Source organism: Triticum urartu, chromosome 2, assembly GCF_003073215.2.
Source record: "Triticum urartu cultivar G1812 chromosome 2, Tu2.1, whole genome shotgun sequence".
NCBI classification, from domain to species: domain Eukaryota; kingdom Viridiplantae; phylum Streptophyta; class Magnoliopsida; order Poales; family Poaceae; genus Triticum; species Triticum urartu.
The window spans coordinates 749928569-749956486 of NC_053023.1; the positions used below are offsets into that span (position 1 = coordinate 749928569).

General features: G+C 46.5%; 1 protein-coding gene and 1 pseudogene across 1 annotated transcript; one reads left to right on the forward strand and one right to left on the reverse strand.

Moving 5' to 3' along the window:
- The first annotated feature begins 2283 nt into the window (after window positions 1-2283).
- On the forward strand, window positions 2284-3105 carry LOC125534639. The gene is made up of 2 exons (XM_048697808.1): window positions 2284-2677; window positions 2881-3105. The coding sequence occupies exons 1-2, from the start codon at window positions 2413-2415 to the stop codon at window positions 3102-3104; spliced, it is 489 nt and encodes a 162-aa protein (XP_048553765.1). The 5' UTR covers window positions 2284-2412; the 3' UTR covers window position 3105.
- A 12083-nt stretch (window positions 3106-15188) lies between these two features.
- The window catches only part of LOC125538559, a 64919-nt pseudogene continuing 52189 nt past the window's right edge, over window positions 15189-27918 (reverse strand).

Below are 27918 nucleotides of genomic sequence, written 5' to 3' on the forward strand. Positions count from 1 at the left end.
CATTTAACACCAGACTTATAACCAAGAAAGATGCACTTAACAACCTTAGGCTCCAACATTCCATTATCGACATGAGCATAAACAGTGAAACCAAAAACTCTCAATTGTGAATAATCAGCAGGTGAACCAGACCATACCTCAATTGGAGTTTAAGGAATAGACTAAACCCTATGAAAAAACTCAAATGGACTGTGAATTAGCAAAAGACAATACATGAGCACCAATTAACCTATGAATATTTCTCCAAAAAAAATGATGGCTAACGAAAAAAACAAAGGATTAATTTAAATGTGGTTTTAGAAACTCAAGGAAGGAGACGGAGCGCGAGTCCGGAAAGAGGACGGAGATTCGGCAGTGGATGGAGATGGAGGGGAACTCAAGAAGGTTCGGTACAAACTCAACAAGAAGACGAGGAGCTGTTGGAATTAGGTAACCACAAGGACGCGTCCGGCTTGGAGTTGAACTCGATTAAGAGTCGTTCTCAGTTATTACTAGTAAGATATAAAAAGCGATCCAGTGGGCCGGTTTCTGGCTGAGCGTGAGACCCCACGGTGTACGTAAAATTGCCACCGACCGGCGAGCGGCGGCGGTGAAGCCATCTCTTCTCTTCTCAACACCCCACCCCACCCCCCAACCAGAGATCCTTCGCCCCCCTATATACCCTCCCCAACGAGGGATCCACGGCCGGAGGCGGCGGAGAGGGATTCCGGCAGTAGATGGAGGGGGAACTCAGCAAGAAGACGGAGAGCAAGTCCGGCCAGGGGACGGAGATGGAAGGGGAGCTGATCAGGAAAGAGCAGGAGAGGATCAGGAAGCTTCGGGACCAACTCATCAAGAGTTGTGAATCCTCCACGGACCCGACGACGCAGAGGATATTCTTGGATCAGCTGGATAAACTCTGGATGGAGGAGTACGCACTCCGCACCAACATGAGCAAGTCCGGGATGGAGATTCAGAGGGCTTCCGGTTCCGATACCGATTCCGATTCCGATTCCGGTTCCGGCGATGAGATGGGCAGTTCGGGGGTGCACCCATCCCTCATAAGGATGGAGTGGAGACTCAGGAAGGAGATGATGGAGAGGGATTCCAGCAAGGGGACGACCGAGATCGAGTCCGGCAAAGAGCAGGAGATGGTGGGCAAACTCAGCAAGGAGCACCAGAGACTCAGGAAGGTTCGGTACCAACTCAACAAGAGGTGCCCGGCGACGCAAAGGATACTCTCGACTCAGCAGGAGATACTCTGGACCAAGGAGCAAGCACTCCTCACCGTCATGAGGCAGTCGGGGAGGGAGATTGATTCCGATTCCGGCAATGAGATGGGCACAGATTCGCCCCTCATAAGCATGGAGTCGGGACTCAGCAAGGGGACGGAGAAAGACGCCAGTGGCAAGGAGATGTGTCAGATGGCCAATGACTTGGTTGTTGCTCTTTCTTGAGGTGCTTAAGAGGGAGATCTCGTTCCTCAGGACTAGGGCTGGACACGAGCCGAGCCGAGCCGAGTTCGGTCCGAGCCTGGATTTGGCTCGCCATGAACGAGCCATGCTCGGCTCGGCTCGCTAGTTGAACGAGCCCGCATCTGGAGGCTCGGCTCGTCTTGCCTATGGCTCGGTCCAGCCCGAGCAGCTCGTTTTGCCTCTGGAGGCTGGGTGCGTGGGCGTACGGGCGCCTCAGGCGAGGTTGGCTTGACGGCGTTGAGGGGAGCACGACGGAGACGTGCCGGCGTGGCGAGGTCGGGCGTCTGGTGCGTCGAACGCAGGTGGCTAGCCTCCGTAGCAGTTGATCTTGCTTCCTCTCGTACGTGTACATCCAGCCAACTCCAGGATTCAATCAACGTGCTTCAAGTTTTGTACTTGTGTCCAAGAATCAATCAACAGGCTGGTGATGCGTGCGTGCGCTGCGGCCGCTGGATGCGCTCGTGCGTGCCGACACCGGTGGCAGGATGCGTCGTGGTGGCATGCAGGAAATAGCTTGGCGAGAAGCGTGGGACGGCGGCGGCGGCGGCGGCGAACCCTAGCGGGAGGAGACAGTGGAGACGACGCGACTCGCTGGGTTGGGCTGGTTGCGCTCCTCTGCTGGGCTGCGTGATTGCGTCGCGTCCTGGGCTTCGGCTTCGGACGAGCCACCGAGCTGGACCGGGCCAAAACAGGCTCGGCTCGGTCGGCCAACGGGCCCATTTCACGTGGCTCGGCTCGGCCTATTTAGCTCTCGGGCCGAGCTGAGTCGGGCCGAGCTGGAGCGAGCTCCGAGCCAAGCCCATTAGCCCGTTCGGACGTCCAGCTCAGGACAGAGGTCACCTCCCGGGGCAATGGCTCTGGTCAAGAGCACATCATCAGGTCTAATCTGTCCCTCGATGATAATCTACTCAAGAGGAAGGTGAATCTGCCATACCTAGGTTGTGAGGCTGAGGATGTAATGGATTTCCTGCTCATCGAGACGCAGCAGTTGCTCTACCGCTTCAACTCTTTCGTACCCATTCTACAAAAATTCAGAATCCCCATATCTTCGGACAAGATTGAGAAGCTGCGTCTCATATTCAATGCGCTTGTGGGCATCTCGGAGCTTATCAAAAGGCACAAATCTGCTGCTGCCAAGGGTCATGGAGATTGTTTGGACCGTGCCGGCTGGGATGCTACGTGGGGATGCTCGACGAGAACACATGGTGCCTTTGACGACATAAGTAAGCCAAAAATACTGCTATATAGCTATCTTAGATTTCCTCTCTCTAATTAATTAATCGTGCCTCGGTCAATGAAATGCAATGCCCTTCTTCTATGTCGCCGTAAAATACAACTCTTCTTATATATGCATAGATTTCAATCTGCCAACTTTAGCAGTAGCTCAATTTCTAACAGTCCTCAATCTCTTGATTTTGTGCTGCAGCGACATTGAGTCCTATGCAATTCACGGCTTGCACGCCTGGAATCTTCCCATTCTCGTCCGTGGCAGGCCCTGCCTTGCAGATCTATTCAATCAGGCTCGTTAATCTTAACCGTAATCTGAGTTGGCCACTTGATGTCTACGGCGTGGTCGCTGCACGAGACGATTTTGACCACAACCTCAACATTCTCTTCCGACGGCCAAGTGCAAACTGCCAAAGAATTTAGAAAGAGGTATGTATAATGTCTATCTTCTCGTTTTACTTTAAATGGAGTGGACAACTTGAATGCTACCTTTTTGTCTATGTACAACTAGAATTTCTCATTTTCTTACACATAGAGCCTGGTTATGCATGTTGCTATACTACATTTGGAGCCTGGCTGTGTTGCTATACTAGTTTCTTTTTAGACATACAACTAGTATTTTTCATGTCACTGCTGTTAAGTTATTCCACTCTTGATACTTGGGGTATTGAACTAGTTTACTAGTTTTGATTTCTGGCTTGCGCGGATGTTGGTGATAATGTAAAGCATAACCTTATTTTTTACTCGTATTGTAACTGAGTTCTGGTGGATGGATGGATGCTTTGGTTTGATGTTGCTATCTTGAGGCAGTGTGTGAGCTGAAGCCAGTTGTTTCATCGCAATTTGTATATATAGCCTTGGGTCTGTTTTCAGTTTAATCCTGGGAATATGGTTTTCTGGAACATGTTTCTTGAATTGCAGACTCTGAATTTGCAGGTAGGTTAATGTTACTGCACGGTCGGTTGGATCTGGAACACTGGACCCTCAAATGGCAGCAACATATTTGACTTTGCAAAAGTAGATTATGTTCTGTTTTAGACTGGTTCTGTGGTTTTGGATTTCTGAGACTGCTAGTTGACTGGCTAGATGTTAGTCTGCTAGGTAGAAGAACTACTTGCCTTGTGAAACGCCCAGATCATGGTTGAATATATGTTTCTTCCCTGTCATGTTATGTTCATTTCTGTATATCGCACAAGCAATGCAGCAAAGGCTGAGTGAATCCGGCTGACATTGGCCGCCTGATTGGGTGGTTGTGTGACAGACGGACGCTAGAGGTATGCAAAGGTTGTAAAATCTGGATATTGACCTGCTGTTTCTTTGGGTGTGGAAGCAGTAGGTGCCGGTTGTAAATACAAATTCATAACCAGTGTATTATAGTAGTAGAGATTAGTAGAATCTGTTTGGGAACTATTTCTTTTAGTTTCTGGCCAAATTATGGCCATGTAATCTCTATTAGACTATGTCTAGTTAAACTGAACTGTTATTTTGCCTGATGTGGGTGACTGACGTTGATGAACCTGATGCTTGCAGGAACCTTTCTTGCAGTTGATTGGCCCGTCTCGTGCAATTGTGGCTGGCGAACCTGTTTTGTTTCAAATTGACCTGAAATTGAAGTATGGAGCACAGTTTGAACATACAGCATCGTTCACTGCCAACCAAAGTTACCGCGCTATCAAGCGGTGTGACACCATGCAGATCCGCAACTCCTGTTGTACAGCAAAGATAAGACTTGGGCGAGTTGCCGCAGCAATCCAGGCCACAATAGTAGGTGTTCGTGTGGTTGAAGGGAAGTGACCTTTTAAGTATGGATGTAACGTTTCTTGCTTGTTTTCTCCTGCTGATGCAACTGAGGGATGCGCGGAAGAAGTCGTCTTGCTTGACTGCCGCGCTAAAAGGATGCGTGCTGGATCAGATGGCTATCTTTCTTTGTCAAGAAATGTTGTGTCAGTGGCGTTGCAGGGCACACTTCGAGTTGTCACAGGAGCATACTCAAAGTCCGGACTCAGTATTGTTCGAAAATATCACATCGAATTTCCTATCCAGCAGTCTCAGACAGATAGTTGTAGATGCTCAGTTGACGGCTCCACATTGGAGATAGTTATTGCTTGGTCTCGCCTTGTCATGGACAAGCATGATCATGTACTCGACGGTTACTGAAGGTGTGTGGAGTCGTAGTGCTTAGGCTTTTATCTTGATTTTTGAGCTTAGCTTAGGCTTAGTATTTTTATTCAGATATGATATTAGTTTCCCACTTTCATCTGATAACTTATTACTAAACATTTCTAATGTGCAGGTCGAAGCGGGGTGATTTAATGGAGAAAAGGTTTAAGAGCTCATGTTATTGATTTGGTAAGTCGGAACCAATAGCTAATTAATTTGTTAAGTCGTGGTCTCCGATTTTGTAAGTAAGATAAGTTTGAATCAGTAGCTAGTCGAAACAGTAGCACGACAGTAGCATGCTTAGTAGGATTACTGAGTCTCATGCTGGTGGTCTCAGTTTTAACGAGCTGGTCCATTTTCTTCCAATTCTTACGAACGAGCTGGTCCATTTTCTTCCAATTCTTACCCTTCTGTTCGTTGTCTGGCCCTAAAAATATGTTCGTTAATTCGGAACAGCGCATGGATTTGATTCTAAGCAATTTCTGCCTACAACACACATGACTGACGCTGCTACATATAAATAGGAGATGAAGTTTTAGATGCACATCAACCCTCATTCAGTCTAAAATACACGTAGCAAATCAGTCATGTTAAGCCATACTAGCAAATTCCAGCATGAAATTATTTGTCCAGTCAGGAATTAGGGGGTCATTACAGCACAAATAACACACGCACCTTCACATGCAAGTATTTTTTACTCTAAAATGTTAGTTTCAGGATGTCATTGCTGGGAAATTTTAATAAACAACTCAGGGTGCGTTTGGATGTAAGGCAAGGGGCAGCTCTACCCTAGCTCGGCAAGGTTTGCCATTTGCTATCTGAAAGCAATCTAGCCCTCAACTGCCAAGAAAACCTTGCCGCTGGAAGCTAGCCGAATTGGCTCTCCCACGCCGGCAGAATGGCAATCGTGGGCGATTTTTTTTTTTTTTTTGAAATGGAGGCGTATCCCCGGCCTCTACATCATAATGATGCATGTAATCAGCTTATTAAAAAAACATGAAGTAGCACAAAGTCATAAAAGTATTACAGCTCGCAAGCGGAGCGAAGCAAAAGAAAAAAAAGTGCATGCTGACAAACACAACCGGTACGGCAATATGAAGGATAAGCTTCCTAGACTTCTATCATGTTATGGGACCGCCATTTGAACCGGTTGATTATAGCTCGTGCTACCATCTCCCACTGATTGCACCCACTAACCAAAGGCTCACTGGAGTCTATAGGAGTGAGTAAGGACCACGTATGGATCGATGCGATAGCTCTGAAGTTGACCTGCAAGAAAGTTAAAGTTTGTTGTCCGTTAAAAATCAAATCATTCCTACAGTTTCATATAGCCCACAGAAGCGCATATATTCCAATTCGAATACGAGCCGCAGTAGTATGTTCAACCCCAGCTAAGCACGTTCCAAACAACGACTCAATGTCAACTGGAGGATTAATGTTGAAGGCTATATGAATCGTTCTCCACAGCAATTTGGTGAGTGGGCATTCAAGAAATAAATGTTGTATTGTTTCATCATGATCACAAAAACAACAACGTGAACTACCTACCCATCGCCTCTTGATTAAGTTGTCCTTGGTGAGTATTACTTGCTTGTGGACGAACCACATAAGATTTTTAATACGCAAGGGAACCTTAATCTTCCAAATATGCAACAATCTTGAGATTGGACCAGAATTAATCAAATCAATATAGAAAGATTTCACTGTAAATATCCCATTTTTTAGCTAATTTCATTGCGTCGAATCCGGCTGGTCGGAGTCTTGAACATCTATCAACCAAGTGCATCCAGGCAGTCCATCGCTCACCAGGTAGCGCACGTCTGAACTGAATATTCAAGGGAATCGTTTGAAAAACTGTGCCTACGTAATCCTCCTTACGTTGCATAATGTAATAAAGGGTGAGATATTGTACGGCTGGGGGTGTCTCTCCTAACCACGTATCCTCCCAAAATCTAGTTGACATCCCATTGCCAACCGAGAATTTGATCCTACGAAAGAACAAGACCTTCGTTCTCATAAGCCCTTTCCAGAATGACGAGTCAGTTGGTCTCATGGTAACCTGGGCGAGCATTTTCGACTGTAAATTCTTATTGCGCAAAATATGTGCCCACATGCCCTCCGGCTCTGTCTCTAACCTGTAGAGCCATTTGCTCATAAGGCATTTATTCTTGATTTCTAAGTTCCCAATCGTGGGAGGTTATAGCTCTAATTAGCCATTATCAAGATAACTAGCCTTGCTTCTAGCAGCTCTATTTTTGAAACATTTTATTTTTTATTCTTTTGAAACATTTGCTTCTAGCAGCTCTTGCCGGAGCAGGCTAGATAATTATAGCCCAGCTAAGCTAGGTGAGCTAGCTATCCAAACACACCCTCAGTTGCCCAGGTTGGAATTACGCCCAACAATTCAGCTTACAAGATAACAAAGAACCCTTTGCAATGCACAACTGGAGGGAATTCGATTCCTACTGTCTAACTATTTGGCATCAATGCCGACTATTCTTTGTAAAACTCAAGCCCCTGCCCCCAATGTCAATTCAGCCGCCTTTTGTACAATTGTTTCTCCAGTGACCCTCTACACTTGCACCGAGTAGGTTTGCATGGTTGCTTCATATCTCCCCGGGCAGGTAGTTCACTTGTTTCTTTGTCATTGTCTCGTCGGCATATTGTGTAGAACCTTGTCTTCATTCTAAGCATTTCGTATGGGGCCTTCTCCGCAGCTAACCTGTTTCCTGTATAGTTTTAAATAGCCGGCTATAACCCGCTATTGCCTTTTCAGCAAAGTACCGCTAAATGGTCGCCTTCTTAAATAGCCCGCTTTAGCCCGCTATAGCTCCACTATAACTGATTTTGAGGTCCGCCGCTATTTTCCATAGCCCGCTAAACATTGGTTTCCAGGCATAAAAACTGAAAGGTTGTCTCCGCTAACTGCAGCTGCTGGTTTTACTTCAGTGTCGTGTTGTACAACTTCTCTATCCACCTGCACGATTGCTCCATTTTCTGCTAGATGATCTTCCAATCCTAGTCCATCTCTTGTCTGAGCATATAGTTGCATTTCGGCCATTTTAAATTGAACAAGGCGATGAGCCGATCATAAGCATTGGTACTAGTGCCACCGAGTCAAAACTCCATTGCGTGCATATACATGTTTAAGTATCCATAAGAGCAACTCCAATCGGGTGACCCATTTCGTCCGCCCATGTCCATTTGGGTCGAAGCAGACCCAAAACGCATCTGGTTCGTGTCCGCGCCAATGCATTTCAGACTGACACGAAGCGGACGCGCTGCACATCCCCTCAGTGTCCTCCACGGGCCCACATGTCGGATAGCCAACCAGCACACGTGCTCGTATTTATTGCGGCCACCTACCGCCGGCCCAAGCGTCAGCGAGTGGAAGCTACGGGAGGCCATCCTTTTTTATCCACTTCCACGGCCCGTCCACATCTAGCCCCCGTGTGCTCCCTCATCGGTGACAAGCAAACCCTAGCCATGGGTTTCCTCAGCGGATCCGGCAAGAGGAAGGGGAAGCTCACCCCAGGGGCTATCTTGTCCCGCATGCTTCCTCCTTCACCGCTTGCCCTCCTCGTCAGGCAGCGGCTACACATTCCAGCGCAACAGGCACGGTGGTACTGGCAGTACAGGTAGCCACTGTCGTACCTAGACGTCACCCTACCACAAGACCGGCATCTTGATCCGCAACGGATCTCGATGCCGCGGTCGCAGTGGGCGCATGCCGGCGTGTGCAGGCGGCGGGAGCTCCTGACGCCGGAACAACATTGGCTTCCGACGTATGCGGCGGACTCTGCCGATTGGGAGATGTGGTTTGCCTCGAGCACGAGGAGATAAATAAAAAGGAAAAAAAATGCAGCAAGGTATTTTTGTGTTTTTATATATGATAAAGGTAGACCCGGGGGGCCATAGTTTTCACTTGAGGCTTCTCTCATGATAGCAAACATACGTGGGTGAACAAATTACTGTTGGGCAATTGATAGGAAAGTGCATAGTTATGACGATATCTATGGAAATGACCATGTATATAGGCATCACGTCCGTGACAAGTAGACCGAGTCCTGCCTTAAGCAAGATGAAAACAGAGTAACGCCTTAAGCAACATGACAGGATGTAGACAAAGTAAACCCAATTAATATGAATAAAGCCCTTCGTTTTATCCTTAATGGCAACGATACAAATATGTGTCATGTCCCTTTCTGTCACTGGGATTGAGCACCGCAAGATTGAACACATCACAAAGCACTTCTCCCTTTACAAGATAAATCAATCTATTTGGCTAAACTAAACAGGTAGATCGAAGAGAATAAATAAAATCATGCATAAAAGAGTTCATATTTGACTCAAATAATATTCATAGATACTCTGATCAGAAACCCACAATTCATCGGCTCCCAATAAATACAACGCAAAAGAACATTACTTTGGATAGAACCCCATGAACAGGTTGATGTAGAAGCCCACCATGCATGCTCGATTCCCCCTCCGGTAGAGTACCGAAAAAGGCCTCCAGATGGGATCGCAGAAGAACGGAGACTTGTGGCGGAGGAAAAAGAGTTCCAAGTGCCTCTCTGGTATATTAAGAATATTTGTGAATTTACAGAAGCGAAATTATGTCAGGAGGTGCCACGAGGGGCCCACAAGCTCAGCACCCCCGGAGGGCACGCCTGGTGAGCTTGTCGAATGCTTGAGACTCCCAAGGTCTTCTCCTGAACTTTATTGTGATAATTCTTCTACCATCACACAAGTCAAGGAGCCGAGCAACCACCACAAGAACAGACACACTGATCGGAAATATCACCTGATATGAAAGATCGTAAAGAGTGATGGTATGGAGTTATGAAAAATTCACATGGATGCAAATGTTGCAGATCCGTTGATTAAGCCGCTTCCACAACCCAAGCGTGAGGGGCACGTTAGAGCTATGGACATACAATGTCTATTTGATTGACTCTTGTGCAAGTGGGAGAATGTTCGAGAAAAGCCCTAGAGGCAATCATGTATGATGATATTTCCTATGTGATTATGATTAAAGATAGTCCTTGGATATTATCAATGATGTGTATCACCAAGTACGCGACTTGTTTGTGTGGCAATGCATTTTACGATGACTAGCCTAAAAGGTCCCTAATCGTAAGGGTTATGTGGATGCTCAAAGAACTATACTAGCATATGATATGATGGATGGCTCGCTCTCACTAACCATGGAGTATTGGATGCTAACCGGACAATAGGGACTTGGAAAGGTTTCGTCGGATTCGATGTAGTCATATCCAAGTCGGACAGACCGAACTATGAGACACAACGATATGTCATGTGTAAGTTTCTAGTACAACCTAAGTTCTATGTTCTAATACCTGAGTTGGCGCATGTACTCGGGATGGTGACATACCTGCTTTGGGCCGACCAAACGCTACTCCATAACTGAGTAGTTATAAAGGTAGGTTTCGGGCTTCTTCGAACCCGTGTTGCAAGACATGGTCAAGCAAGATGGGGTTTGCCCCTCCGATCAAGAGAGATATACTCTGGGACAAGGATTATGAGATAGTCGGTCTGTGGTCAGCATCACTAGAGCGAGAAAGAGGCCGGGCTAGCACAAGGATGACAGACTCGCCTTGAGCCCGACAACATATATTGTGTGGTAAAGGGAATGTAAGTGTGACATACAGGTTCACCAACTGGCTTCATAGTCTACTTGGTGGTCGGCATGCCTTGCTGGAGGCTTCTACCAACCGAGCAGGTCGGAGGTGATCCGGCCTGCGAACGAGACGACTTGAACCTAAGGGTTCGCACAGTTAAGGAACCTGCAAGGTTGGATCCGAGGACACTGGTCGGATGTAACCCGATCTGGACTTGGATCGTGACCAAGTAGACATTGGCCTTTTGGGATCCGTGTGAATCCCAAGTGCCGAGCCCTTGATGGATGCCTATATATATATTGGAGGTGTGGCACACTTATACGGTTGATCGCTTCGGCGCCATCATTAAGGCTTTGCATGTGTTGCATCTAGCCACCTCCAAACGCCGCTGGTTGTTGTTGGGGAACGTAGCAGAAATTCAAAATTTTCTACGCATCACCAAGATCAATCTATGGAGTCATCTAGCAACGAGGGAGGAGTGGATCTACATACCCTTGTAGATCGCGCGCGGAAGCGTTCAAGAGAACGGGGTTGATGGAGTCGTACTCGTCGTGATCCAAATCACCGATGATCCTAGCGCCGAACGGACGGCACCTCCGCGTTCAACACACGTACGGAGCAGCGACGTCTCCTCCTTCTTGATCCAGCAAGGGGGAGGAGAGGTTGATGGAGATCCAATAGCATGACGGCATGGTGGTGGAAGTAGCGGGATTCCAACAGGGCTTCGCCAAGCGCTGCGAGAGGTGGGAGATGTGTCATGGGAGGGAGAGGGAGGCGCCAGGACTCAGATTGGTGCTGCCCTCCCTTCCCCCCAGTATATATAGGGCCAAGGGAGAGGGGGGGCGCAGCCTTGGCCCTTCTTCCAAGGAAGGGTGCGGCCAGGGAGGAGTCCCTCCTCCCCAAGGCACCTCCGAGGTGCCTTCCCCCGTTAGGACTCTTCCTTTTCCTCTTCTCTTGGCGCATGGGCCTCTTGGGGCTGGTGCCCTTGGCCCATACAGGCCAAGGCGCACACCCCTACAGCCCATGTGGCCCCCTGGGGCAGGTGGCCCCACCCGGTGGACCCCCGGGACCCTTCCGGTGGTCCCGGTACAATACCGGTGACCCCGAAACTTGTCCCGATGGCCGAAATAGCACTTCCTATATATAATTCTTTACCTCCGGACCATTCCGGAACTCCTTGTGACGTCCGGGATCTCATCCGGGACTCCGAACAACTTTCGGGTTACCGCATACTAATATCTCTATAACCCTAGCGTCACCGAACCTTAAGTGTGTAGACCCTACGGGTTCGGGAGACATGCAGACATGACCGAGATGACTCTCCGGTCAATAACCAACAGCGGGATCTGGAGACCCATGTTGGCTCCCACATGTTCCACGATGATCTCATCGGATGAACCACGATGTCAAGGACTTAATCAATCCCGTATACAATTCCCTTTGTCTAGCGGTACGATACTTGCCCGAGATTCGATCGTCGGTATCCCGATACCTTGTTCAATCTCGTTACCGGCAAGTCTCTTTACTCGTTTCGTAACACATCATCCCGTGATCAACTCCTTGGTCACATTGTGCACATTATGATGATGTCCTACCGAGTGGGCCCAGAGATACCTCTCCGTTTACACGGAGTGACAAATCCCAGTCTCGATTCGTGCCAACCCAACAGACACTTTCGGAGATACCTGTAGTGTACCTTTATAGCCACCCAGTTACGTTGTGACGTTTGGCACACCCAAAGCACTCCTACGGTATCTGGGAGTTGCACAATCTCATGGTCTAAGGAAATGATACTTGACATTAGAAAAGCTTTAGCATACAAACTACATGATCTTGTGCTAGGCTTAGGATTGGGTCTTGTCCATCACATCATTCTCCTAATGATGTGATCCCGTTATCAATGACATCCAATGTCCATGGTCAGGAAACCGTAACCATCTATTGATCAACGAGCTAGTCAACTAGAGGCTTACTAGGGACATGGTGTTGTCTATGTATCCACACATGTATCTGAGTTTCCTATCAATACAATTATAGCATGGATAATAAATGATTATCATGAACAAGGAAATATAATAATAATCAATTTATTATTGCCTCTAGGGCATATTTCCAACAGTTGTGTGATTGGACCTAGCAGTCCGCTGCACGACGTTCCTCCTGAACATGTGGATACCGTCTGAGGCGGTGCACTTGCGCTGCCCCGGCGAACCTTTTCATGGGATCTGATCGGCTACGTGGGAGATCGACAAGGAGGAGACGACTCCGGAGACGCGCTACCCCGACTCTTCTTCCGCTGGACGGCACTGCGCGTCTAGTGGCAATGATCTCTGATCAATCTGTCGTAGCATGTTCTTCGATGTTGTGCGGGCATGAATTTCTAATTTGCAGTCAACGCACCCTACCGTAGATCTCAGTAGACAACATATATGTATAACTAGTTTTGACAACAACAAAATAGGACTATTTCATATAAAAAATAGCAACAAAGTTTTAGGATGACAACATATATGCATAAGGTGCATTATATATAGGATGAAAAGCATATAATGAACTAAGTTAATTGTCTACATTGCCATATCGAACTACGTTAATTGTAGGCAGCATCTAATGAGCTAAGTTAATCGTCTTCATTGCCAAATGTGACTAAGTTAATTGTAGGTAGCATCTTATGAACTAAGTTAATTGTATACATTGCCAAATCTGACTAAGTTAATTGTGTGCCCTAATTCAAATCTGACTACATTATCAAATCCGACTACATTATCAAATCCGACTAAATTTCCTAACTGAAACATGTGTATCAAATAAAAATGCCAAGAAATTATCCACATGTGTATCAACATGTCTATCAACTAAAAATGCCAACAATTTGGCACTGACTTGGCAATGCACTAGGGCAAACACATTTGTTAAACATTGTAGTTTCTAGTTCAATTTGGCCTGCTCACTCTAATTCAATTTGTCCTACCAAAGAAACAAATTGTAGTTTCTAATTCAGTTTTGCCTACCCATTTTAATTCAATTTAGGTAGGCTCACTTCACTGCCAAACTGAAACCAGGGACGCAATCAAATCGGGAGGGGATGATCTCACTGATGATTTGCAATGGAGGGGTGATGGTGGAGGGTATGAACCCTAGCAGTTTGTCGTTTCTGCAACAATCGTCGCTGAAACCCTAGCGACACAAATCAAAACAAAATGGAATGAAATCGAATCTGAGGGCAATTAGCGGCGAGAGAGGGAGAGGAGATGAGAGATTAGTTGTTACCTCACTCGGAACCAGCCAGAATCGAAGCGGTGACGACAGAGAATGGAAGGGGAACGAGAGAGAGAGAGAGAGAGAGAGAGAGAGAGAGCGTAGGGGCAGAGAGTGAGGGAGGGGGCGAGGCCATTGCCCCTTGGTTTTGACCCCCACTACTTCCTAATAATTTTTGGGCTTCGCCGAATATGCAGAAAGTAAATTTAGGAAAACATAATTTTTTCTTACTTTAATAAAAGCAATACAATATTTCTACTTTACTAAAACAAATAAAAGACTCAAAATAACAATAGTACATTAATAAAACTCAAAAATATTCTTAATTTCATTAGAAACTAAAATACTAAATATGTTTTCAAAAATGTCAGAATATCCAATTAAAATGATATAAATTTATTAAAAGTAAAATACAAAATACCATAAAAATGATCACCACCTACCAAAAAATTAATTTTTTAAAAAAGTTGATGTCTCAAAATATAATATAATAATGTCCACATTGACAAAATAATATTATTAAACACATTTCAATCATTTAAGAATAAATACTTATTAAATTATATATTTTAAAATGGCATTATTTCCATTTAAAATAATTTAAATTTGATAAATGTAAAATATAATATAATATAATATAAAAATGATCACCACCTAAAAAAAGTAAAATATTGAAGTATCAACATATAATACAAGAATCTTCACATTGATAAAATAATAGTGATGTCGTTCCATGTTAATCAATTAAGAATAAACAATTGTAAATAAAACTAATTTGAAACATTAGACCCCACGTCATATAGTGCTGGCGTGGCAACGCATGACATGCCACAACTAAACTTAATAGTGCTAGTGGCATTTCCGCACATGGGAGTGCGAGCTTCCAGTTTTTTAAAATGTGTTTTAAATGTATTTTGAAATGTTAAAAAATTCAAAAAAGAAATTTGGCGCACCCATTGTCATATTGTACATGCTCATCAAGTCCTTTCGAAAAAAACCAACAACTTATGTGTAGCGTGCGAGAAAGACAAAATCCGATGTTCAAAAGTGCTTTCCACAAGACATCTTTTTGTCCTTTTTACACAAGTAAAAATAGGACGGTTTTCTTCGAAACTTGACGCGTAATGTCCAGATGTGTGCGCCACATTTTTGTTTGGAATTATTTGATACTTTGAAATATTTTTTCCGGTGGTAGGAGCGCGTGCTCCATGTGCCAAAGCGAATTTCTGTGGTATTCCATGTCGTACCACACCAGCACTATATTACACCTTTTATAAAATGTGGGTCCTATATACCTGTTACATCCAACTATTTTCCTACGCTACTAGTGTATCCCTAGTAGTGTTGTACAAAATAAGCCAACGTAACAAGTATTTGAAATATATAGTGTTGGCATCGTTTGAAAATGACGAGCCTAGCAATTTTTTCACTAGTGGTAACATTTCTATATCTCCCTAACGACCAGCCTCCCTTTCGGCCTCACTATTTGGTCCACCTCCAGAATCACCATTCAGCACTTCGGTCAGACATTCAATCACATCCAATGGTTCTATCAACAACCATAACAACGATATGTTTTTTGTTGGAAATATGAGCAATTTACGAATGATTTTATTAACAGAAATATTAGATAAAGCATGACTAGTATAGCAGTGATAAAACAAGCAATGCGATTTGACAAAGAGAAGGTAAACAACATCTTCATATATGAACCGTAACTAAACATATCTAGAGCAAACAGTATAGCAAGTTGCATATATGAAATATAGTCTAACATATCTAGGACAAATACTAGAACAAGGAACTGCAGTAGGACCTCTAATAGAAAGATGAAGAACACGTATGGGACAGCAATAGCAGAAGCGCTGGTCTTGGGGTCGGTGTCCTCGCCAGCCATGTCGTCGAGGAGGTCATGGACGTCGTTGAAGAAGTTGTCGGAGTCCGGGGCGTCCGTGACGAAGAAGTCAGTAGTCGCGCGAAGCGCTCCCGAAAAACCTTATCACCCTTCTCCCGTACAGGAGTCAAAAGGTGCGGTTTCGGAGGCCTACTGTCCCGACCTGCGGTGCACGCCGCAAGCCGGGATGGGGAAGATCGTAGCAGTAGCTCAGTGTCGGGAACTCTGAGGCGAGAGGGTTGTGTTGTTCTGGTGCGTCTCTCTGAGAGGAGCGACCTCCCTTACGCGCAAGAGAAGGAGGCAAGAGGGCATCAACGGAAGGTGAAACGAAGAGACGGAGATGAAGCGAATAGCCAGCAGCCGAAGGGTTGCACCGTTTGCATTCGAACTCCACTTTCGCAAAAAATCTTTTCAGCTTCCATGTGACCTTTCGTATACCCGTAGTGCGTGGCAAAAATTTAGACATCGGCTCGGCTCATTCCCGCAACCCGCGGCGCGTCGTGATGAGGCGTGGCGTGGCGTGGCAAGGCGGGCGATGGAGGAGAGCGCGCGTGGATGTCCCTCTTGTTCTCATGCTCATACAAGTGGGGAAAGAACCTCCCTTATAAAGAAGTCCAACTCCCTCTAAACTAGCAATGTGGGACTAAACTTTAGTTCCACCTCTTGCCTTGCACGAATGGCCTGCGTGCGCCTCTAGGATTTATTAGGAATTTCTGAAACTACTATTGGGCTAGGACCAAAACAGACAAAATTCCAGCAATCCCTCACCAGATCCCAGAGGCACACAAAATTTGCCTTTGGTTCCAAAACACTGTTTTATATACCGGTATTGCAGTGGAGACTGTTAAGTTGAACATCCACCTAGAACTCTATGCTACACTAGTAAGCAAGTTGAACAGTGGACTGGGCCTTGAACTGCAAGTTTTCTCCGAATCTAGCTTCACACAAAGCCTTGACCGAATGGTGGCTACCGTGGGTCTTCCCCGCGGGTGGAGCTTATGCGTCATACTCTAAGACATTCTATGAGTTTACTAGAGAGAACCCTACTCTCATAGATTGCGACGTTTTAACAATTAGACTCATAGGTGCGTTCTTCAAAAGATGTTCTGCAGGACCACATCTCTTCTTCAAAGATATACATCAACCTGCCATGCAGATTAGGAGAGTATTGCATCTTCATGGAGTGGTATTGTTAATAGTAAGGATACTCTCATCTCAGTTGATCAACAGCTTGTCTTCCACATCTAATTCACGGGATCTCCGATCACAAAGAATAGGTTACCACTGCGAACAACATATATTGTGGGTCTCATACCCATCTCCCTCGATGCATTATCTATCACATTACGTGATAGACTCTTAGTAAAAGGATCTGCCAGATTTTTAGACGTTTGGATATAATCCAATGCAATAACTCCGGAGTTTCTCATTTTTCTGACAGACTTTAACCTTCTCTGAACGTGTCTTGATGACTTCATGTTATCGTTTGAGCTGTTCACTTTCGTCATCATAGTTTGATTATCGTAGTTCATAAGGATACCCGATACAGGTTTCTCAACAATCGGCAAGTCATTCAAGAGCCGACGAATCTAATCTGCTTCGACCGTAGCTATATTTAGTGTTGTGAGTTCTGCTTCCATTGTTGACCTCGTTAAGATGGTCTGCCTACAAGACTTCCAAGAAACAGCGCCACCTCCATGAGTGAATACATATCTGCTCATGGCATTTATCTCATCAGCATCAGAGATCCAGTTTGAGTCACTATACCCTTCAAGCACCTTTGGGTGCCTAGTGTAGTGAATTCCATAATTCGCAGTGCCTTTCAAATATCGCAAAACTCTCTCTAGAGCTTTCCAATGCACATCTCCTGGTTTTGAGACAAACCGGCTCAGTTTGCTAACAGCAAAAGAAATGTCAGGTCTTGTAGCACTGGTTACATACATAAGCGAGCCAATAATCTGAGAATATTTCAATTGGTCTCTAGCAATTCCTTGATTCTTTCGAAGCAACACACTAGAATCATATGGTGTTGGAGAGGGCTTGCAGTCACTATAGCCAAAGCGACTCAAGATCTTTTCCACATAGTGAGATTGAAGCAATGTATCCCACCATCATCGTCTCTCAACAACTAGATGTTCAGAATGACATCAGCCACTCCAAAATCCTTCATCTCAAAGCAACGAGATAGGGAATCCGTGACCTCCTTAACAACCTTTAGATTTGTTCTGAAAATCAGAATGTCATGAACATACAAGCAAAGGATAACTCCCTCGCCCCCACCATGGCGATAGTACACACATTTAGCAGCTTCGTTTACAACAAAGCCTACGGCTGTTAAAGTTCTTTCAAACTTCTCATGCCACTGCTTGGGTGCTTGCTTAAGTCCATACAAAGACTTCAGCAACTTGCACACTTTCCCTTCCTGACCATCTCTTACAAACCCATCTGGTTGTTCCATATAAATTTCCTCTTCTAACTCTCCATTTGGGAAAGCAATCTTAACATCCATTTGATGAACAAGAAGACCATGTGAGCAGCAAGTGAAAGTAGTGCTCGAATAGTGGTCAGTCGAGCCACAGGTGAGTAAGTATCAAAGAAGTCTTCACCTTCCTTTTGGGTATAACCCTTAGCCACGAGCCGAGCCTTGTACTTATCAATAGTACCATCGGGCCTAAGCTTCTTCTTGAATAGCCATTTGCATCCTATAGGTTTCACCCATAAGGACGATCAGTTATTTCCCAAGTTTCATTTGCCAAGATGGAGTCCATCTCACTACGGACCGCTTCCTTCCAGTAGTCAGCATCTTCATATGCATAGGCCTCTGAAATAGAACTGCGAGTGTCATCTATGAGATACACAAGAAAATCATCACCAAAGGACTTTGCAGTCCTCTGTCTTTTGCTTCTAGTAGGAACTTCATTGTTCTCCTCCACAGGACTTTCAAAGTCTTCCATCGAAATGGCAGGTTCGGTAATTGTAACTGGTTCCTGATTTGATGAACTAGGCATCTCCTGATTAGATGAGGTAGCCATATCCTTCATGGGAAAGATATCTTCAACGAAAGTTGCATCATTCGATTCCATGATCGTATCGACATGCATGTCAGGTACCTCAGATTTTACAACCAAGAATCTATAACCAATGCTATGAAAAGCATATCCCAGGAAAACACAATCCACAGTTTTTGGTCCTAGCTTCCGCTTCTTTGGAATTGGCACATTGACTTTCGCCAAACAACCCCAGGTTCGTAGATAAGAGAGCTTTAACCTTTTCTTCTCCCATTCCTCGAATGGAGTTATCTCTTTGTTCTTTGTGGGAACTCGGTTTAGGACATGACATGCGTCCTCTCATGGATTATACCATGTCTCTCTTGTTCTCATGCTCATACAAGTGCGGAAAGAACCTTCCTTATAAAGAGGTCCAACTCCCTCTAAACTAGCAATATGGGACTAAACTTTAGTTCCACCTCTTGCCTTGCACGAATGGGCTGCGTGGGCTGCGTGGGCCTCTAGGATTTATTAGGAATTTTTGAAACTGCTATTGGGCTAGGCCCAAATTAGACAAAATTCCAGCATTTTTTTCATGCATAAATTCAGCAGGTTAAACAACATTTGATAGTCATGGTGATTTTCATGCCATGTCGGTTTCTCTAGTGAAAAGACCATTACCTCTACTTAATCTTGGAGAAGAGATGGCTTACGTGGACAAGATCATAGCTTTCTAGGGTAGGTGCTAAACCACTAGCACCAGTCATTGTAGAGTCCAAACAGCTCGCCCTCGTATATGATTGCTAGCGTGTGAGGTGAGTCGATTGGAACTACATTCATGTCCCGCAAAGCTGCTGCAAACCTATAATAGGACGAGGATGACACAGATTAATATCACGTAGTGCAGTATGCTGGATTTTCCCGCTCCAGGACTTGCAAAGAACAGTTGATGTCAATGCTACTAACATAGATTGCAGTGGAAGAAAACTGCAGACTGGATGGCAGAAGTTTTTCCTTTACAGTGCTAGAAACAATGATGACATGCTATGTTATTATTACTCCCTCCGTCCCATAATGAAGGAGTGTTTTTTACACTAGTCTGATGTCCAAAATGCTCTTATATAATGGACTAAGGGAGTAGTTCTTACCCTCTGCAAATAGCTTTCATGTACATGACATATCTGACAGCAGACCAATCAATACGCAGGCCTTCCATATATGAATTGCATATCACCCGCTTCTAGTGCTTGTAGTCTACTTGAAAATCCCCAGTGGCAGGTTTTCAATATACTCCAGTCTCAGAGATTTGCAGCCAGTAAGGAGGTCCTTCCACCCGCAATGGCCCTTCCTCTGGCCACCGTGAACCGTGGACGATGGGCTCTACGGGCAATTTATGCATACAAGACTGCAATGAAACATTCCTGAAGGTCCATGAGAGAATATATGAAACCAAAATTAGGTAAAAGATTTGGTGACCGGCATCAAAGATCCTGTTGAGAATGTGAACACTCACAATGCAGCATCAGGATTATTGTTGTTGACCGAGCTACCCGGAGCTGAGAACGAGGAGCTAGAGAGACAAGGGTTTTGCGTTAACGTTGATTTTGATGAACTTGGTTTTTCTGTCAAGGATCGAAGGATGAAACGGGTGATCCTCCGGTGTAACTCCGCCGGCGATGAACTGTACCCTGTCACGCAGTCTGCTCCGTGCTGGTAAAGTTTCTCTGTAGGTCGACCTACATGGAACCTCTTATCTTCAGCTCTCCAACATTTCTTTGAGATCTGTACTCTTCAACTAACTTACAACAAGAAGATTTCCCTTTTTTGTTTCTCTCAAATGAAATAACATATAGACTTCAAACTTTCCAGATCAAACAAACTTTACAATTTCAATGTGTGAAAAAACTTTCAGATTTTTTGGACCGACATAAATATGCAAAATGAGAATTTTCTTGATTAAAAAAATAATTTTAGCATTTAAAATGCATGAAAAAATCCGAAAGTTTTTTCCCACATAGTAATTAGAATGTTTTGTTGTCCTGTGAAGTTTGAAGTTTATACGTTGTTTCGTTTGAGAGAAACAAAAACGACAAATGTTTCTGCACGGATCCTGATGCAAAAATGGATGGCTAAGATAAGGGGTACCATGTAGCTCGAGCTACACAAAACCACACTCCCTCCATGCTCCTCCGACCACCATGTCTTCACCGCCACCATCGTCTCCTCTGACCTCTGGCACCAACGCCTTGGTCACCCCGGACACGACTCGTTTCACCGCACGCTGTGTGCCAGCTCCATCCAAGCTCCCGTCGGCTTGTCCACCGTCTGTCATGCGTGTCAGTTAGGCGAAAGTGTCATTTTTCCTTTTCAGTTAGTTCATTGCGATGTGTGGACCTCGCCTGTACCTAGTGTCTCGGGCAAGAAGTACTATCTCGTGTTGCTTGATGATTATAGTCACTTCGTCTGGACGTATCCGCTCTCTCACAAATCTGGTGTGTTCCCGCTCATCCACACATTTGCGCATTTTGTTCACCATCAGTTCAACCGGAACCTCCTTGCCCTCTAGTGTGATAATGGCAAGGAATTCGACAATGCACAGGCACACTCCTTCCTCTCTGATGAGGGGATTGCCCTACGCATGTCCTGCCCGTACACTTCTCCAGAGAACGGCCGCGCCGAGCGTGTTCTTTGCATGCTTAACGACATCGTTCGCTCACTCCTCACATATGCGCCCATACCGTATATACTGGGCGGAAGCTCTCAACACAGCCACATTCCTCCTCAACCGTCGCTCGTGTCGGTCCCGGCACGGTCACACACCCTTCTTCCTTCTTCACGGCGTGCATCCCGACTACTCTCGCCTGCGCGTGTTTGGCTGTCTCTGCTACCCAAACATCTCATCCACCGCTCCACACAAGCTCGCCCCTCGCTCAGTGCTTTGTGTCTTCCTTGGTTACTCTGACGAGCACAAGGGATACCGGTGTCTCGATCGTTGCACCGATCGCGTTCTCGTCTCTCGTCAAGTCGTCTTCGATGAAACATGGTTTCCCTTCCACTACCTTGCTCCCGGATACACCAGTGACGACGAGGACCATCTCCATTACCCACCACTCACCATTCCCCGCCGCTCCCGCTCATGTCCCACTACACACGTCGAAAGCGCTGCTGACGGTGTCCTGGACTAGGGGGTACTCACCACGTCATCTCCCGATCTATTAGATTGGGCCGATGACCCCCATGGCCGTATACTCATAACACTTTTCGGTCCTTGACCGAAGAGGGAGAAGCCGACGCTCGGTTAAGACGCGTTTAAAGTTCGGTTGATAATAGATATGATATAAGTACTTCGGTACATGCAATCATTCTTTTACCCAAGTCACATGGGGCTCTTAAATTTATATGAGCCATTTTATGGTAAGTGTTCTTCTTCTTAGTCGTTGCAACGTTTTATTATTATTATTATCTATCACTCCTTTTTTCGACACGAGCGTGTGGTCACTAGCCGGGGAGCCTAATTTCTCTCTCAATGCCGCTAGAGTTTAGTTTGCTAAACTGGCCAAATGAGAAGTACTCCGCCCTCGGGATTGGAGGTCGAAGCCGTAGGCTGACCCGCTTGAAGTCTTGAGATAGGATGTATCATGTTAAAGCACGACAGAAGCACTTCTTTTGCTAAGGCCAATTTTCGGATTGGCACCGAACACTTGATCTTGTTCGGATGTCAAGTTTTTACTGACGTTTTTTGGTTTTCCAAGATTATGGCACTTTTAAACTATTTTTGTGTTTCAGCACAAGTCTCGCAGTGCAACGCCGGACACCTTTAGAGATTCGGCAAAAACATTCTCGAATATTGCTATATATGCATCGGTTTCGAATTGTGTCTTTGGTCAATAGTTGGGTTGCCCGGCTCCTACGCTTGCCTCCTACGTTCCGCTTTGTTTGGCTAGGTGTGCAAAGGGAGAACCACTGCGATTGTGCTTCCAGCTCACATGGTTAAGCACCTGAGTGGAGAAAGCCGAAAACTGACTATCACAATAAGCATAAACTGGTCAGCGATCCGATGACGGTGTTAAATGATGGGCCATTCATAACAACGGCCGAAGTGTTTACGGCTTGACCTCGGCTGTCGCCGAACACTACCAGGGGCTATTAACTAGCCTCCCAAACTAAATCCTCGATATTTTGCTCTTAAATTGGAGCTGAGGTTTCATGATCATGCTTAGCATGACAACCCAAAGAAAGGAACCGATAGCGGGACTATTTTCTCTGGAAGACATTTTTTCTGTTAAACAGAAATATAACATATCTCTCTGCGTACCTTTGTTTATAAAACCGTGTGGCCAGATTGCCTTGTTTGTCGTAAATCTTTGCCCTCATAAAGGATTTATAAAGTACGATAAACACTCCTCGGCTACTGGCCGAGGAGGTGGAAGCCGATGGTCGGTCAACAAAGTTTTGTACAATGCGGATCCGAGCATTAATGACGTAAAGTACTTGGATACATAGAGTCATTACACATAATTTGTGATTTTTATGGATACCGATCCTTAATTCGGCCACCCGTGCCCGCATTAAGGCTCGGGGGCTACTGGGCTTCGGGGTTATTATTTACAAATATTAAAGGGGCACATCGATCCCCTGATCTGGTGTTGCCACCCGACCAGTGTCTCGGGGACTACTGCATTGCCGGTTCAATGCAGAAAATTTTATGTGCAATATAGTTTCTGAGGAGATTTTGATCCTCAGGTTGGTCGGCCGCACCCAACCCGAGTCTCGAGGACTGAGCATGCCGCTTTTAGTGTCTCGAAGTATTCTGCCGAGCTAGGACTTGATCCTCAGGCCGATTTTGTAAATCAACCTGAGTCTCAGCGGCTACTGGGATCAGCGGTCTTATGTCATCCTTCATCTGCATCTCGGGTTTTAGACCGATACCCACCTTGAGGGCTACTGGCTATATATCTCGGCAGAGAATAAATTGCACCAATCAAAAATGTTGACAAAAATTGGCCCACATTCGGGGTGGTGCACCACCTCGGAAGCAGTCCGGCATAATTCTCGGGCGCTAGTGGCTGGCTCCATAGAGGGCATTTCAGGCATTAAGCTCGGCTAAACTCCTTCAAACTTCTTTGAACCAAGGTAATTTACGACACCTCGAATACGGTCCGGCGTTGGAGCTCGGATACAGTCCGGTGTTGGAGCACAGATACATAGTCCGGCGTTGGAGCTCGGATACAGTCCGGCGTTGGAGCTCGGATACATAGTCCGGCGTTGGTGCTCGGATACATTCCGGCATTAGAGCTGGGAAGCGGTCCGGCGTTGGTGCTCGGCTGCAAAAGATACCTCGAATGCGGTCCGGCGTTGGAGCTCGGACGCAAGAGGACACTGCCTCCCAGGAACAACTTCAAACCCGAGGTGTGGCATAAAAATAACAAGGCATCGATAAAGGCCGGAAACTTAAAGGGGCTCCTCAGATACCCGACGTGTAAACTCGTCGAATGCATTTCGGCGATCCTCAAGATCGAAGATGAGAAGATTTGTTGAACCATTTTTCAAGACCGGCGACCGAAGATGAAGAACAGTTCGGAAGAATCGAGGAGCGTCCCTAACTTGAAGACCGGTTCAGGGGGCTACTGACGGTGTCCTGGACTAGGGGGTACTCACCACGTCATCTCCCGATCTGTTAGATTGGGCCGAGGACACCCATGGCCGTATACTCATGGGCCAGTTCGGACAGTTGCCGCATACAAGGAAGATTCCACAAGACTTGGCAATCAAGACAAGGACTCCTCCCCACCGGCGTATTCGGCTAGGACTCTTGTTATCCTAGGCATCTGGTGCATTATATAAACCGAGGCCAGGCTAGTCGATAGATAACATACAACAATCATACCATAGGCTAGCTTCTAGGGTTTAGCCTCCTTGATCTCGTGGTAGATCTACTCTTGTACTACCCATATCTTCAATATTAATCAAGCAGGACGTAGGGTTTTACCTCCATCAAGAGGGCCCGAACCTGGGTAAAACATTGTGTCCCTTGCTTCCTATTACCTTCCGCTTAGACGCACAGTTCGGGACCCCCTACCCGAGATCCGCCGGTTTTGACACCGACAGCTGCCATGGCAGCCCCTCCTGACTCCCCACGAAACGCTGCCACGGCAGTGATTTCCACCCCTACACAACACGCGGCCACGGGCCCTTCCTAAACACTCGCCACCAGGACCTCCCTCTCACCTGCCGGCTTCTTCACCCACTAATGCTGCCGCTCCCACTGCTCGTGCCCGCCGCTCCATGGTGCCCACTCACCCCATGGTCACGCGTGGGCAAGCCGGCAAATTTCTTCCCAGCCCAAAATACGCTCAGAACCACACTGCCGGCGTTGAACCCACTATCTCTCAAGTTCCCAGATCCGTGCACACCGCGCTTCGAGATGTCCATTGGCTAACTGCTATGCAGTATGAGTTCAAGGCGCTGACGGCGAACCGGATGTGGATGCTCGTTCCTCGTCCTCCTGGAGCAAACATTGTCACGGACAAATGGGTGTAGCGGCACAAATAAAAGGCGGACGGGAGATTGGACTGGTACATGGGGCGATGGGTTGTCAGGGGCTTCTCTCAGCGCCCTGGCGTGGACTTTGACGAGACGTTCTCTCCAGTCGTCAAGGCGGAAACAATTCGCACCGTGCTCGCCATTGCCGCTGCTCGTGACTGGCCCGTGAACCAAATGGACGTCAACAATGCGTTCTTGCACGGGCACCTCACTGAGCGCGTCTACTGCCAGCAGCCGGCCGGCTTCGTCGACAACCAACACCCCGAGCACGTCTGCCTCCTCGACAAATCTCTGTACGGATTCAAGCAAGCCCCGCGGGCTTGGTTCGCCCGCTTCGCCGCGTTCCTGAGCACGCTCGGCTTCATTGCTTCTCGTGCCGATCCGTCATTGTTCACGCTCCACGGCGCCTCCGAGACTATGTTCTTGCCGCTCTACATCGACGACATAGTGCTCACCGCGTGGAGCGCGTCCCTGCCTCGTCATCTTCAGCATCTCATGGCGGCCGAGTTCTCCATGAAGGACCTTGGCGCCCTCCACTACTTCCTCGGCATCAGCGTCACGCGCGACTCCAATGGCTTCTTCCTCTCCCAACAGAAGTACGCCGCTGAGCTACTGGATCAGGCCAACATGGCCACCTGCAAGCCCGTCTTCACTCCCATTGACACGCACTCCACACTAGTAGAAAAAGCCCCATTCATCCAGGTTGGTTAGGGCCTTTTGTCCCGGTTCTTGAACTGGGACTAAAGGGCCGTTACTAATGCCCTAGACCTTTAGTCCCGGTTCTAACACAAACTGGGACAGATGGGCCTCCACGTGGCCGGTGCGCCGAGCCTAGGCAGGAGGGCCTTTGGTCCCGGTTGGTGGCACCAACCGGGACCAAAAGGCATCCACGCGTCCAGCATTTCAGGGGCTGGGGTTTTTGTTTTTTTTGAAAGGGGGGGGGGGGGGTGGGGGGTTTGGGGGGGTTAATTTAGGTGTTTCATATATTGTGTTAACTAGCTAATTAGTAGAGAGAAGTGTCCTCTCTTATGTCCGTGCTTGGTCGACGCACTACTAGGAAAAGGGCTATAGATGGAATTGACACTAATGGCGCACCAGACATGTGGTGCGCCATTACTATATACTAATGGCGCACCATGTGTTGGTACGCCATTAGTGTCCAAATACTAATGGCGCACCACATCCGCGGGTGCGCCATTAGTAAATTTTTAATTTTTTTTCAAAACTACTAATGGCGCACCGTGGGAGTGGTGCGCCATTACTAGTTGAACTAGTAATGGCACACATGCCACGGTGCGCCATTAGTAACTGGCCACCACTTCCACCGAATGCACCCCCCCCCCCCCCCCCCGTGGATCGCCTTTTCAGTTTAAAATAAAATAAAAGAAAATGATGAAAATGTCAAAAAAATAAAAGAAAATAAGTTTCCCATGTGATATGTGGTCTAGTTGTTGGGAAAATTTGCAAATATAAATTTCGACTTCATTTGCAAAATCTCTCGAGAATTTGTAAAAATGGGCATAACTTTTGCATACTAACTCGGATGAAAAAGTTTTTTATATGAAAAATCATCTACTCGAAAAGTTACATCCGAATTTAACCGGGGGAACCCCGTTAAACATTTTCAAAATCCTCAAAAACCTAACAGAGAAAAAGATACGGGGCTTTTAAGATCTGGAGAGGCAAAAAAATTCAAACTTACTAATGGCGCACCTACCCATGGTGTGCCATTACTATCTTCCCGCCTTCAAAATTCAAAATAAGTCAAAAAAATGAAAAAAAGTTACTAATGGCGCACCTGCCCGTGGTGCGCCATTAGTATCTTCCCTCCTTCAAAATTCAAAATAAATCAAAAAAATAAAAAAAAAGTTAGTAATGGCGCACCTGCCCGCGGTGCGCCATTACTATGCCGTATATATGGCTGGCCGTGGTCCTCTCCTCCTTATCTCTTCATTCCACCTCTCCTACACTCCATCTCCTCTTCTCCTCCACTCCATCTTCCCTTCTCTCCTCCACCATACTACCCTCCTCCTCTCCGGCGACCTCCTCCTCCTCCTCCTCTCCGGCGACCTCCTCCTCCTCCTCTCCGGCGACCTCCTCCTCCTCCCTCCTCTCCTCCCCTCCCCTCCCCTCACGGTTTCTTCTCCCTCCTCTCCGGTGAGCTCCTCCTCCCTCCTCTCGGGTGAGCTCCTCCTCCCTCCTCTCCTCCCATCCCCTCATGGTTTCTCCTTGCTCCTCTCCGATGCTCCGGTGAACTCCTCTCCGGCGACCTCCTCCTCCTCCTCTCCGGCGATGTAGGCGAGCGCCTCTCCGATGACCTCCTCCTCCTCCTCCTCTCCGGCGAACTCCTCTCCGGCGAACTCCTCTCTGGCAAAAGAACACGGCAAAAGAACGTACAAGATCCAAAAACAGGAACAAAATTTGAAATAATGTCGTGCCAAAAAACAAGCAAAAAATCACGATCCAGATCCAGATTCAAAATTCAAAAAATAGCAATGGAGCACGGTGGGGGTTAGATGGTGCGCCACTACTATTTTCCCGCCTTCAAAATTCAAAAATACTAATGGCGCACCAGTGGCCTATACTAATGGCGCACCAGTGGCCTATACTAATGGCGCACCGTGGCCTATACTAATGGCGCACTGCCTGGTGCGCCATTAGTATACCAGATACTAATGGCGCATCATCGGTGCGCCATTAGTAATAAATACTAGTGGCGTGGTACTAATGGCGCACCGGTGGTGCGCCAT

What these genes read in the sequence shown, in the direction of transcription:
- LOC125534639 (XM_048697808.1), top strand. Translation starts at nt 2,413, where the DNA reads ATGGATTTCCTGCTCATCGAGACGCAGCAGTTGCTCTACCGCTTCAAC. An exon ending in TGGTGCCTTTGACGACATAA is followed by an intron (nt 2,678 to 2,880) that starts GTAAGCCAAAAA and finishes TTTGTGCTGCAG; the next exon opens with CGACATTGAGTCCTATGCAA.